The sequence below is a fragment of the Entelurus aequoreus genome, linkage group LG01 (assembly GCF_033978785.1).
Source record: "Entelurus aequoreus isolate RoL-2023_Sb linkage group LG01, RoL_Eaeq_v1.1, whole genome shotgun sequence".
Classification (NCBI taxonomy): Eukaryota; Metazoa; Chordata; class Actinopteri; order Syngnathiformes; family Syngnathidae; genus Entelurus; species Entelurus aequoreus.
The window spans coordinates 65,547,755-65,562,732 of record NC_084731.1 but is presented as its reverse complement, the minus strand read 5'-3'; the positions used below and the strand labels follow the sequence as shown (position 1 = coordinate 65,562,732).

The window sequence follows — 14,978 nt, the reverse complement described above, 5'->3', positions numbered from 1 at the left end:
AGGTGGGAGATTTGTACAGGGTAAAAGGGATTCTGAACAAGGAAGGCTATCACTCCATTTTGCAACGCCATGCCATACCCAGTGGACAGCACTTGATTGGAGCCAATTTCATCCTACAACAGGACAATGACCCAAAACACACCTCAAAATTGTGCAAGAACTATTTAGAGAAGAAGCAGGCAGCTGGTATTCTATCGGTAATGGAGTGGCCAGCGCAGTCACCAGATCTGAACCCCATTGAGCTGTTGTGGGAGCAGCTTGACCGTATGGTACGCAAGAAGTGCCCATCCAACCAATCCAACTTGTGGGAGCTGCTTCTAGAAGCGTGGGGTGCAATTTCTCCAGATTACCTCAACAAATTAACAGCTAGAATGCCAAAGGTCTGCAATGCTGTAATTGCTGCAAATGGAGGATTCTTTGACGAAAGCAAAGTTTGATGTAAAAAAAATCTTATTTCAAATACAAATCATATCATTATTTCTAACCTTGTCAATGTCTTGACTCTATTTTCTATTCATTTCACAACGTATGGTGGTGAATAAGTGTGACTTTTCATGGAAAACACAAAATTGTTTGGGTGACCCCAAACTTTTGAACGGTAGTATATATATATATATATATATATATATATATATATATACATATACATATACATATACATACACACACACACACACACACATATATATACACATACATACATACACATACATTTATATATATGTACCGTCTGTTAAAACAAACAAACCATTTAAAAGGGGTCCTATTATGATTATTTTCTACATTTAAAACACTTCCTTGTCAGGTTCTTAACCTTTTTGAACTCGGGGCCCAACATTTCCACTACAGAGGGACCCAGAGTTAACACTGACTTATCTTAATTGTAATCATATTCAATTACTATATCTAATTTACTTACAGTTGAAAAGGATCAATCTAAAAAGCAAAAACCTAAAAACAAAGACTAATCAAATGCAGTGAAAAGGAAGTGACTCATAAAAACGGATGAAAAATAAATGTACATACAACTATGCAGGGCAACAAATTCTAACTAAATTACTAATAAATAGTAATATATGTTTCTTAAATAAACTGTCAATAAAATTTAGGTGCAAATGAAAATACGGTTTCACCACTTTAGTCATAATCTTCACGATTAAAAGGGGAACTGCACTTTTTTTTTTAATTTTGCCTACTATCGTTCACAATCATTATGAAAGACATGACGACGGATGGATTCTTTTTTTTAATGCATTCTAAATATTAAATAAAAGGTCAATAAAAGTCTGCTAACAGCGGCACCAATGAGAGCTCCACTATTTTTCGCCCCAAAAATCCAATAAATAACCATTCAAAAAGAGCCAACAATACTCCATTTACATTTCGTGACTTCAATACTAACCAAGTATTAGTTATATTGTTATTATAAGAGCTAACGCAGACAAACTATTTATAGCGGTGACGTGGTCACTTCCTGTGTCCCTATGTTTACATCATGGAGTGGTCTGCTGCTTCCTCGCTTCCCTGCTCCCTCTCAGTTTATTCTAGATCATAAACCATGCCTCTCACCTGAAAAGTAGATGGCTGAGGATATAATCTGACAAGTTGGGACACTATGACAGCCATTTAGGACCTGGAACTGGCAAAAACGATACGAAAAGCGCTTGTTACGTATGCAATATGATTATGAGTCATTCTTCATCTAAATGGGGATATATGAACATCCTAGCAGCCGGCGTCCTAATGACAGCAGACATTGTACAGTAGGTGATGTTTTACTGTGTTTTCCGGTTCTCATAAAGTTTGGGGTGAGTAATAATCAGTGATGGGGGCGTGGTTATTTACAGCTAGAATTCACCAACTCGAGTATTTCATATACATTTCATATATATATATATATATATATATATATGTATATATATATATATATATATATATATATATATATATATATATATATATATATATATATATATATATATATATATATATGCATGAAATACTTGACTTTCAGTGAATTCTAGCTATATATATATATATATATATATATATATATATATATATATATATATATATATATATATATATATATATATATTTATTTGATTTACATATAAAAGAAATACTTGAATTTCAGTGTTCCAGTGGCTATCCATTAGATGGCAGTATTGTCCTGTTTAACTTCTCCGTTCAACTTGCAAGCGTATTTCTTCATCTTGCTCGTCGATGGCGTCGCCATGTCTGTAATTTCCTCGTTCTTCTGCTTCCTCTCCTTGTTGTGTGCGCAGTTGTGCACTCCACTCTCTAAAAGCCCTAGATGTTATGACGTCATTGGGCAGGCAAGCTGTTTTATTGTGGGAAAGCGGACGTGAGAACAGGCTGTCCCCACTCAGTCTCAGGTCCGCATTGAGCTGGAGGGGGCGTGGCCTCCAGCTCCGGCTGAATACCGGGAGTTTGTCGGGAGAAAATCTCTGACGGGAGGTTGTCGGGAGAGGCGCTGAATATCGGAATTCTCCCGCTAAAAACGGGAGGGTTGGCAAGTATGCCCAGAGCTGAAAAACAAATTTTCTGGCGGGCCTTATAGGGGCGCTTGCGGCTGTACACTGGTGTACATGACATATCTCTTCATGATGCGCCATTTTGTTTATTTACGTGCCTTTTACATTTTTAGCGTTTCCTAACGAATCTCCTGACTGAAATAAGTTGGAACTGTACGCTACTTTGTATTAGAAATGCCAACAGCGGAGGATGCATGTGCACATAAGAGACAGTCTGCCCCACAACAAGAGGGCAGCAAAAAAGAAGGAGCTTATTGACTACAGCGCCAACTAAAATGGCGGACTCGCGCAAAGCATTTTGGGCAAACCTCTACCATATATGGATCATTTGCTGACGTCACACACAGAACCACATAACTTTCCTCCAGAAGGTCTTATCTTTGTCCATGTGATGTCAGATGAAACAAAAATGGAGCTGTTTGGCCACAATACCCAGCAATATGTTTGGAGGAGAAATGCCATCCATCCATCCATTTTCTACCGCGTGTCCCTTTTGCGGTGGCGTGGGGGGGGGGGGGGGGGGGCTGGAGCCTATCTCAGCTGCATTCGGGCGGAAGGCAGGGTACACCCTGGACAAGTCGCCACCTCATCGCAGGGCCAACACAGATAAACAGACAACATTCACACTCACATTCACACACTAGGGCCAATTTAGTGTTGCCAATCAACCTATCCCCAGGTGCATGTCTTTGGAGGTGGGAGGAAGCCGGAGTACCCGGAGGGAACCCACGCAGTCACGGGGAGAACATGCAAACTCCACACAGAAAGATCCCGAGCCCGGGATTGAATTTAGGACTACTCAGGACCTTCGTATTGTGAGACACATGCACTAACCCTTGTTCCACCGTGCTGCCTTGGAGGAGAAATGGTGAGGCTTTTAATCCCAGGAACACCACCTACCGTCAAGCATGGCGGTGGTAGTATTATGCTCTGGGCCTGTTTTGTTGCCAATGGAACTGGTGCTTTACAGAGAGTAAATGGGACAATGAAAAAGGAGGATTACCTCTAAATTCTTCAGGACAACCTAAAATCATCAGCCCGGAGGTTGGGTTTTGGCAGCAGTTGGGTGTTCAAACAGGACCATGACCCCAAATACACGTCAAAAGTGGTAAAGGAATGACTAAATCAGGCTAGAATGAAGGTTTTAGAATGGCCTTCCCAAAATCCTGACGTGTGGACAATGCTGAAGAAACAAGTCCATGTCAGAAAACCAACAAATTTAGCTGAACTGCACCAATTTTGTCAAGCGGAGTGGTCAAAAATTCAAGCAGAAGCTTGTGGATGGCTACCAAAAGCGCCTTATTGCAGTGAAACTTGCCAAGGGACATGTAAGCAAATATTTACATTGCTGTATGTACACTTTTGACCCAGCAGATTTGCTCACATGTTCAGTAGTTTATTCATAAAAGAACCAAACTTCATGAATGTATTTTTGTGACCAACAAGTATGTGCTACAATCACTCTATCACGAAAAAATAAGAGTTCTAGAAATTAATGGAAACTCAAGACAGCCATGACATTATGTCCTTTACAAGAGTATGTACACTTTTGACCACAACTGTATATATACATATGTGTATATATACTGTACATATTTGTGTATATACACATATATGTACAGTATATATACACACCTATATATGTACATATACATATATACACATATTAGAAAAGAGAAGTGTTGGATACTTATCTTGCTGCCTTATTTGTATTAACTTCATTAAATGTTTGAGTAGAATTTTTTTTTTTTTTAAACTGTTTTCTATGAAGTAATATAGAAATGTATCGGAGCTGTTTATGTATTTTATGGAGGAGTGTAGTTCATCACAGAACTGGCACTTAGTGTTATTAAAAAGTATTGATTTTAAATGAACAATCGATTGTGAGTGGGAGAGTTACCCCCAAGAATGGAAACAAATGGAGGAAGTGTAAAGGAAGGCAAGATTGTTTTATAAATATCTCTGCCATGCCTCCATGGTTGGATTTCACTTTTTCGGGACTTCCACAGATCCCAAGTACACAAAAAAAGGTACCAATAGGTAGGGATGATGTTTGATAAGAAATTATCGAGTTTGAGCCTATTATCGAATCCTCTTATCGAACCGATTTCATTATCGATTCTCTTATCGAGTCCAGATAGGTTGTTGTATATGGAAAAAAACACACAATATTTGGTTTAACAAAAGCTCACTTTTATTATATAAGAAAAAAATAAAATCTAATGAATAAATAAATATTGACTGTTACCCCCCTAAAAAAATAAAATAAAATAAATAAATATTGACTGTAGTTACCCAAAGTATATTAAGTGGGATTTTTAAGTAAAACAAATATATACAGTAACACAAAAACAAACTGTCTCTGTGATCACTATAGGTGTATAAATAATAATATAGTGTTAAATAAAATCAGTCCCTTGGGCACAAAACTTAAAATAATACAGCTCTCCAAAAAGTGCACTTCTGCTGCTATTTGACATAACTGTTTGTTATGATGCTTTGACATTTTTGCACTTTATTTCTTTATTGAAAGACAATTCTATGAAGAGAAAAGTTGTTTGCAAATCTGGTTATAGTGATAAAAAATGAAAAGTTAAAGCTAAAAAAAGAAATACACTTTATTGAGTTAACATTATTTCTTTATAGGGTAGATAGATAGATGTGATGTTATGTTATGTTATGAGCTAGGGAATATAACAACTACACTACCCAGCATGCAACGGGAGTGACGAGCATGCGCGGTAGCCCCGAAAAGTGTTGTTGCATGTCACCCGGCAGCTAAGAATGAGGTTATGAGCACGCTATGAAAGTAAACGTCAAGCACTCAGCCAACACGCCTCGTCTGCATTATTTATAATTAGACAGACAACACATATACAGTGTGATTGTTTTGTTTACAAGGAAAGAAAAACAAAAGTTAAAAAAGGGAGATGTCATATATATGTATGTGCTGCGGTTGCTTTAAGAACGTTGCGACAGCTGTCGTAAAGGAGGTGCGTTGCTAGCCTGTTTGGTCGTATAAGTGTTCGTCATGTGTTTGTACCCTGCTCAAATCTCTCAGTAAAGTTATTCATTGGATTATACCTTTTGTTTTGAACTTTATTACACCTTGGAGCGCTTTCTGCTTTCCCTATCTGCGCCTAATGACTGAGCTACGTGACGTAATTTCTTGTGATGTCACACGGAGCATTTCTTGTCGGGATGGGATTCGTTCCCAGGGATTCGAATAAAGAACCAACTCTTTTTCTTTACTATAGTGGTCTCGATAACGGGTACCGGTTCTCAAAAAGGGATTCGAGTCCGAGGACTTGGTTCTTTTCTTATCGAACAACCGGGAAAACCGGTTTCGAGTATCATCCCTACCAATAGGTAAGAAAAGATGGTTTTGCATAATAAGGCCCCTTTAAGGAATTAAAAAAAAAAAAGTTTACCTTTGTGTCTGAAGTTTTTGGTGGTTTCAGAGATCCAAGGTTGTCGAGTTTCTTACTACATCTTGGCCGAGGGATTTCTGGGGTTGTGTTGAGGTTTCCAAAGGTAATATCCTGTAGTGGGCTGGTGATGTTGTCCTCAAGCCTTTTGTTGTCTTTCTCTTTGGCATCAGAGCCATCAGGTTTTTTAGCCAATGGCTCAACTGCACAGGGCTCAGGTACTTCTAGGTGCTCTTCTTCGGGTACTTTAGGACAGGTCTCTGATAAAGATACCACATGTGACACAGATATTTCTGTTGGATCCTCTTTAGGTACTTGAGGACATGTCTCTGATAAAGATACCACATGTGACACAGATATTTCTGTTGGATCCTCTTTAGGTACTTTAGGACATGTCTCTGATAAAGATACAACATGCGACACGGACATTTCTGTTGGCTCCTCTTTAGAGACAATACCGGTTGGCTTCTCTTTAGAGACAATACCGGTTGGCTGCAAAACTTCTTCAGCCGTCAGTGGCTCGGATGCACCAGAGGTCAATTGTTCAGTCTGATCCATTTTAGCCTTTTTCATCAGAGGCTCTGCTAATTCTGGCTCGACAGGAGTGTCGCGCTTCGGTGCTTGCTCTCCGACAGTAGAAGCTGATTTGTTACAATCTATTGAGGAAAAGAAAAATAACTTTACACAAAGAATAGCAAGTCAAGAAAATGTTGCCCACTCAAAAAGTATTCATACACATCTCAATGTTAGACGTCATCTTTGCAAGACTCGCCAAAGCTCGGAATTTGTCCCGCCGAACATCACCCAATGATGAAAACATTAAAACTCAGCCTGCTCTCAGGCTGGCGTTTGAAGAAGCCTGATTGGCAACAGGTGAGTCTAGAGCAGGGCTCAAATTTAACCACGGCAATTGCCGCGACCACCCTCTCATTTGCCGTAGTGCCCTAGAAAATTGACCAACATTTGCGGCAGTTGTTTCCGTGACCGTCATTGACTTTTTACTTGTTAATGGACGAGGGATATAATTGTCAACGGCATAATGATAACTCGCGATAAAATTCCAGACGGACTAACCGTCTCTTTTCTCCTTTGTAAAAATTACCGAAACCCCCGTCATTTGTTAATGCATTTAAGGCAACACGAAGTCAGGGGCATGCGCATTAGCATTTGGCTTATTAATCATGGCGGACTATCAATGTTAATATCGCTCCAAGGGTATTACCCCGGAGTATACTTAGTCAACAGACATACATGTCACACTAAGGGAGGCCGTATAAACAACGCCAACACTGTCATAAACCTTTGCCATATAGTGAAACCACACTAAACAATAATGACAATTACATTACTGAGGGCGGCGTGGCGAAGTTGGTAGAGTGGCTGTGCCAGCAATCGGAGTGTTGCTGGTTACTGGGGTTCAATTCCCACCTTCTACCTTCCTAGTCACGTCCGTTGTGTCCTTGGGCAAGACACTTCACCCTTTGCCTCTGATGGCTGCTGGTTAGCGCCTTGCATGGCAGCTCCCGCCATCAGTGTGTGAATGTGTGTGTGAATGGGTAAATGTGGAAATACTGTCAAAGCGCTTTGAGTACCTTGAAGGTAGAAAAGCGCTATACAAGTACAACCCATTTATCATTTATCATTTATCATTTCGGGAGAATATTTGCACCGCAACACAACAAACACAACAGAACACATTCCCAGAATTCCTTGCAGCACCAACTCTTCCGGGACGCTGCAGTCATTTTCCCTCGCTTCCCGCCGTGTGTTTAAGAGCGCACTACTGCTAGATGGAGACAAGTGTGGACAATATTGGAGACACTTGTCTCGACACTAAAAGTACCGTATTTTCCGCACCATAAGCCGCACCTAAAAACCACAATTTTTCTCAAAAGCAGACAGTGCGGCTAATAACCCGGTGCGCCTTATATATGGATTAATATTCATATTTATTTTCATAAAGTTTAGGTCTCGCAACTACGGTAAACAGCCGCCATCTTTTTTCCCCGTAAAAGAGGAAGCGCTTCTTCTTCTACGGTAAGCAACCGCCCCCATAGAAGAGGAAGCGCTTCTTCTTCTACTGTAAGCAACTGCCAAGGTGAGCACCCGCCCCCGTAGAAGAAGAAGCGCGCGGATATTACGTTTCATTTCATTTGTGACAACAAAATGTCTCCTACTAAGAGACACGCGTACAAGGTTCCACTGACTTTTGATATTCATGTGAACCGTACTGTGGATACAACGGGAACACGTACGGTGAATATTCGCACCACAGGGAATGAGAAGTCGTCCTACTGTGGTTCTAGCTTGCCATGCTAACGGCCAGAAACTTCCACCCACGGTGATATTCAAAAGGAAGACCTTGCCAAAAGAGAACTTTCCAGCCGGCGTCATCATAAAAGCTATCTCGAAGGGATGGGTGGATGAAGAAAAGATGAGCGAGTGGTTGATAGACGTTTACGCGAAGACACTGGGTGACTTTTTTCACGCAGCGCCGTTCCTGTTGATCTACGACTGCATGCGCGTCCACATCATCGATGGTGTCAAAAAACAAGTGAAGCACACCGAAGAAGAATAATTCCAGGGATTTGTGGATGAGTAATAACTTCAGAAAGTGAGCTTTAAATGTTTATTTTGTGTGTTGTGTGACACTAACGTATGAGCAACGTGGAGTTATTGATGTTGCTATTGCTTTGCACTATTTTGAGTGTTACTATTTTTGTGATTGCACATTTGTACATTACATTTTGGGAGTGAACAGAGTTGTTAGAACGCTGGTTTGTAATATATTATTAAAGTTTGACTGACCTATCTGACTGTTTTGTTGACATTCCCTTTAGCGTAGCGTAGGTGCGGCTAATAGCACGGGGCGGCTAATAGGTAAACAAAGTTTTGAAATATTCCGTTCATTAAACGTGCGGCTAATAACACGGGGCGCCTTATGGTGCGGAAAATACGGTAAACAGCGAAGGAGAAAAACTATATGATGTTGCTTTAATTTTGACATACACAGCGTCCATCAGCTTCTGTGACTGAGTTAAAGGCCTACTGAAACCCACTACTACCGACCACGCAGTCTGATAGTTTATATATCAATGAGGAAATCTTAACATTGCAACACATGCCAATACGGCCGGGTTAACTTATAAAGTGCAATTTTAAATTTCCCGGCAAACTTCCGGCTGAAAACGTTTCGATATGATGACGTTTGCGCGTGACGTCAACGGTTGAAGCGGAAGTATTCGGAGCCCATTGAATCCAATACTAAAAGCTCTGTTTTCATCTCAAAATTCCACAGTATTCTGGACATCTGTGTTGGTGAATCTTTTGCAATTTGTTTAATGAACAATGGAGACTCCAAAGAAGAAAGTTGTAGGTGGGATCGGTGTATTAGCGGCGGACTACAGCAACACAACCAGGAGGAATTTGAGATGGATAGCAGACGCGCTAGCCACCGACATCACCTTGACTTCCTCCGTCTCCAGGCCGCCGACCGCATCGGTGATCGGGTGAAGTCCTTCGTCGTACCGTCGATCGCTGGAACGCAGGTGAGCATGGGTCGTGATGAGCAGATGAGAGCTGGCGTAGGTGCAGAGCTAATGTTTTTAGCATAGCTCTGTCGAGGTTCCGTGGCTAAGTTAGCTTCAATGGCATCGTTAGCAACAGCATTGCTAAGCTTCGCCAAGCTGGAAAGCATTAACCGTGTAGTTACTTGTCCAGAGTTTGGTAGTATTGTTGATCTTCTGTCTATCCTTCCAGTCAGGGACTTATTTGTTTTGTTTCTATATGCAGTTAAGCCCGATGCTATCACGTTAGCTCAGTAGCTAAAGTGCTTCACCGATGTATTGTCGTGGAGATAAAAGTCACTGTGAATGTCCTTTTCGCGTTCTCGACTCTCATTTTCAAGAGGATAGTATCCGAGGTGGTTTAAAATACAAATCCGTGATCCACAATAGAAAAAGGAGAGAGTGTGGAATCCAATGAGCCCTTGTACCTAAGTTACGGTCAGAGCGAAAAAAGATACGTTCTGCACTGCACGCTAGTCCTTTACTTTCCTCATCCACGAATCTTTCATCCTCGCTCAAATTAATGGGGTAATCGTCGCTTTCTCGGTCCGAATGTCTCTCGCTGCTGGTGTAAACAATGGGGAAATGTGAGCAGTCCTTCCTCCAGTGTCGTCACGCTACTTCCGGTAGGGGCAAGGCTTTTTTTTATCAGAGACCAAAAGTTGCAAACTTTATCGTTGTTGTTCTATACTAAATCCTTTCAGCAAAAATATGGCAATATCGCAAAATTATCAAGTATGACACATAGAATGGATCTGCTATCCCCGTTTAAATAAAAAAAAATCATTTCAGTAGGCCTTTAATGAGGTGAGGAAACACTCTGTCAATCCTGTTTTTTTGTTTTGTTGGCCAAACTGTTGTACTGAACCACAAGGGGGCGTTGGAGAAGAACACATCTTTTTTTTTAGACTTTATTGTTATGATCCGCTGCCCGGATCATATTTCTGTTTACGTTTTCTAGTCACTTGTGTTTTTCTGTTAGTTTTGATCTCTTTCTAGTTCCTGTTTATGCACCTGAGTTTGTTACCATAGCAACTGATTACTTTCACCTGCCGCGGGTGTTCCCGACGCGCACCTGTTTTTCATTATTGTCTTCATTATATAAGCCTGCCTTTTCATTCAGTCTGTGTTGCATCGTAGTTTGTTTTTCACACAACAGTTGACGACTTTTGTTCCGGTTCTGTAACCTTCTAGCTTCCACGCTAAGGCTCTGGTAACCTTCTAGCTTCCACGCTAAAGGCTCTGTTTAGTGTTAGTGTTTTACTCTAGCTCCCACGCTAGCTCCTTTAGTTTTTGTACTTTAAGTGTGATGAGCACGTGTTTATTTGTTCCTGTCTGATTTGTGCTTTATTAAATCATTTTTGTACCTGCAAGCTGTGTCCGAAGCCCGTCTGCATCCCTGAGAGAACGAACACCCGCATCCGGTCGTCACAGTACGATGCAACCAAGAAGAAGTTCTCTCGCTGCGGGCATGTCAAAGGAAGATGAAGGTGCGTGGATGGTCCTCCGAGCGATGGAAGCAGAGACGCTCCGCTGTTCTCCAGATGAGGAGATGATTTGGGGACCTGGAGGAGTTCTGGTCCCGCTCGACTCCATCTGGCCAGGGGAGGTCCGCTCTCAGCTCGCTCGCATGCGTCAGCGAAAGCGGAAGTCAACCAAGAAGGCTTCGGCTCGCGGCAAAGACGCACCAACCCCGCAATTCATCCCTCCGGAACACAGCCATCAGCAGGCAGCCCAGGATTCCCCTCTTCAAAGATCTGTTAATTCCATCAACTACCTTACCGAAGATTGCTATGACTGGCCTGTCAATCACTGGGACTTCAGCTATGACGTCATTCCTTCGGCGCCCCCTGATGACACGCCCCCTGATGACGTTGCCCCGTCCATTTGTGATGACGTCATAGACAAAGACATTTTTATACATTCTGTCAATTCTTTCTGTCAGCCGTTTACAAGTGACGTTAATTCGGCAATTAAGCATTATCAGGAAAATTTTTTAAAGACTAAATCTAGTCAGTCCCAGTCACCTGACTTTCTAGCTCCACCCCCAGTCACTTTGCCCCCAACGTTGTCTGCCAGGCTCTTCCCGTGCGGCTTCTCCTCCCCTCAGACACCACCTGCTGGCAATTTTCCAGAGAGACGCCAGCGATGCTCACGCACAAGGCCAGCTCCCAGGCTTCCTAGAGCCCACCCGCCCGTGCCCTCTACTCCCGCGGAACCCGCACAAGCGCTTCTCCCACCAGCTCCAGCTAGCATCTGGAATCTGCTTCCTGAGGGGGGGGCCAGTGCTGGTAGCGGGTCAGCGGGGCAGGCAGACCGCATTCCACTGTGGTGGCTGCCCGCCTCTCCTCCAGCGGGGGCGCTGTCTGCTTCGGCTCCACCTCCTGCTCCAGCTCTGCAAAGCACACGATACCCCGCAGAGACCGACCCAGTAAAGAGGGCATTGCTCCAACAGGAAAAACAACTTGGACAACAGGAGGAACAGTTTGGCGTTCTTAGGACTGGCATCAACGCCATGGCGGAACGCCAAGACGCCCGCCTTGAGGGTTTGGAGAGACAGCTGGGAACTATTCTCACCGCGCTGCAGGTGATGGTCCCCCCTGCCCGGCCACCGCCACCAGTCCTTCAGCGTGCTAAGCCGCAACCTCCTGCCAGGCCACGACCAGCACCTCCAAGTCTGGTTTCCACACCAGTACCTCCAAGTCTGGTTTCCACACCAGCACCTGCTCCAAGTCTGGTTTCCACACCAGCACCTGTCCCCAGACTGGTTCACGCACCAGCACCTGCGACAAAGACAGCGACTCCTGCTGCAACGACAACGACAACGACAGCGACTCCTGCTGCAACGACAGCGACTCCTGCTGCAACGACAGCGACTCCTGCTGCCACGACGACGACGTCGCCTCCTGCTCCGGCTACCACGGCAACGACAACGACAGTCCGGACGCCTGCTCCGCCCACGCCGGCAGACGAGCCGCCGGCAGACGAGCCGCCGGCAGACGAGCCGCCGGCAGACGAGCCGCCGGCAGACGAGCCGCCGGCAGACGAGCCGCCGGCAGACGAGCCGCCTGCTCCGCCCACGCCGGCGCCTCCTCCTGCTTCCACGGCGACGCCACCTGCTGCCACGGCAACGACAGCGACTCCTGCTTCCACGGCAACGACGTCAACTCTTCCTGCTCCCACGGCAACGACAGCAATGTCGACTCTTCCTGCTTCCACGGCGACGTCGACTCCTCCTGCTTCCACGGCGACGCCTCCTGCTTCCATGGCGACGTCGACGCCTCCTGCTTCCACGCCGACGTCGACGCCTCCTGCTTCCACGCCGACGTCGACGCCTCCTGCTTCCACGCCGACGTCGACGCCTCCTGCTTCCACGCCGACGTCGACGCCTCCTGCTGCCACGGCGACGCCTCCTGCTTCCACGGCGACGCCTCCTGCTTCCACGGCGACGCCTCCTGCTTCCACGGCGACGCCTCCTGCTTCCATGGCGACGCCTCCTACGGCTTCCACACCTGCTTCGCCGACGACGTGCCCACATCCTCGTGCCCGACGGGCCGCACCTCGACGCCGCCCACCTCCTCGTGTCCGGCGAGCCGCACCACGGCGCCGGCCACCTCCTCGTCTATGGACTTTTTATGGACGCCTTTGGCGCCAACAGCAGCGACACCCAAGACTTTGTTGCAGGACTCAGAGGCTGCTGAACTTCTGGCGCCAACCACGCCCACCTTCTTGGCGGCCACAAATGTGGCCTTTCCGTGGTCGCCCGCCTCGCCTGCGGCAGCGGCGTTCCATTCGCCGCCGCCACCTGACTCGTCCCCGTTGGATTCGGGGACACGTGGCCTGGCGACCCTCCGCCAATTCCTCCCTCCTCCCTCCCTTGACTCGTGAACTGCCTTGTAGTCGGGGGGGAGGGTTAGTTTTTCCAGGGGACATCTGGGATCTGTCCCTTAAGGGGGGGGTACTGTTATGATCCGCTGCCCGGATCATATTTCTGTTTACGTTTTCTAGTCACTTGTGTTTTTCTGTTAGTTTTGATCTCTTTCTAGTTCCTGTTTATGCACCTGAGTTTGTTACCATAGCAACTGATTACTTTCACCTGCCGCGGGTGTTCCCGACGCGCACCTGTTTTTCATTATTGTCTTCATTATATAAGCCTGCCTTTTCATTCAGTCTGTGTTGCATCGTAGTTTGTTTTTCACACAACAGTTGACGACTTTTGTTCCGGTTCTGTAACCTTCTAGCTTCCACGCTAAGGCTCTGGTAACCTTCTAGCTTCCACGCTAAAGGCTCTGTTTAGTGTTAGTGTTTTACTCTAGCTCCCACGCTAGCTCCTTTAGTTTTTGTACTTTAAGTGCGATGAGCACGTGTTTATTTGTTCCTGTCTGATTTATGCTTTATTAAATCATTTTTGTACCTGCAAGCTGTGTCCGAAGCCCGTCTGCATCCCTGAGAGAACGAACACCCGCACCCGGTCGTCACATTTATCTTCATTAGCCAAACTGCTTTGTGTTGTATTTTGATATCAAAAAGTAAATGCCATGTTTTCTTTTCATGTCACAAAGGTATTACTTTAAAAACCATGTGACACATCATTTTGTTAATGTTTTATTGTGTATAGTAGGGGTGTAACGGTACACAAAAATTTCGGTTCGGTACGTACCTCAGTTTTGAGGTCACGGTTCCGTTCATTATCGGTACAGAAAGAAAACATCATATAAATGTTTTGGTTATTTATTTACCAAATTTGTAAACAATGGCATAACATACATATACACACAGGGTCCATTGCCAGGGTTAATGTGGTCAACATATATAAAATAAAAACTAAATAAGATAAGGCTCAGAATAGTTTCTTAACAAAACTTTTCTACATATAAAGTGCTTTTTTTGATTGATTGATTGAGACTTTTATTAGTAGATTGCACAGTACAGTACACATTCCGTACAATTGACCACTAAATGGTAACACCTGAATAAGTTTTTCAACTTGTTTAAGTCTGGGTCCACGTTAATCAACATTAAACTGCCTCAAGTTGTTGCTCAGATTAAATAAAATGAAAAAATGTTTCTTCTACATATAAAAAGTGCAACATTAAACAGTTTCAAGTAAACTCAGCCTCAGATTAACTCCCCCCCCCCCCCCCCCCCCCCCCAGCCTGGCTAACTTGGCAGTAAGAGGTGGGAGCTGTTTGCTCGTCTTTATCTTTGTTGAAGCGATGTTCACTTGGGGGTGGTGCCGCTTCAAATGGGTTAGCATGTTTGACGTGATGGCAGAAGCATGCCTTACCGCTGCTGAACAATGTCGGCAAACCTCCGTCCTCCGCACCGCGCAGCCGAAGTGTTCCCAAACGGGAGATCTTAACGAGGCAGGAGGGTCTTCCAGCTCTGGCTTTTACATGTGGTCGTAGCCCGGTCGTTGCTAGCAT

The 14,978-nt window shown here is 44.4% G+C and overlaps 1 protein-coding gene across 2 annotated transcripts in view; it reads right to left on the bottom strand.

Annotated features, from left to right (window-relative positions):
- LOC133655857 (GRIP1-associated protein 1-like) overlaps positions 1–14,978 on the bottom strand; it is a 37,243-nt gene that overhangs the window by 9,697 nt on the left and 12,568 nt on the right. For both annotated transcript variants that reach the window (XM_062056432.1, XM_062056440.1), the window contains one exon: positions 5,990–6,642. In XM_062056432.1, the coding sequence (XP_061912416.1) occupies positions 5,990–6,642 (653 nt within the window). The remainder of the gene's footprint in view (positions 1–5,989; positions 6,643–14,978) is intronic.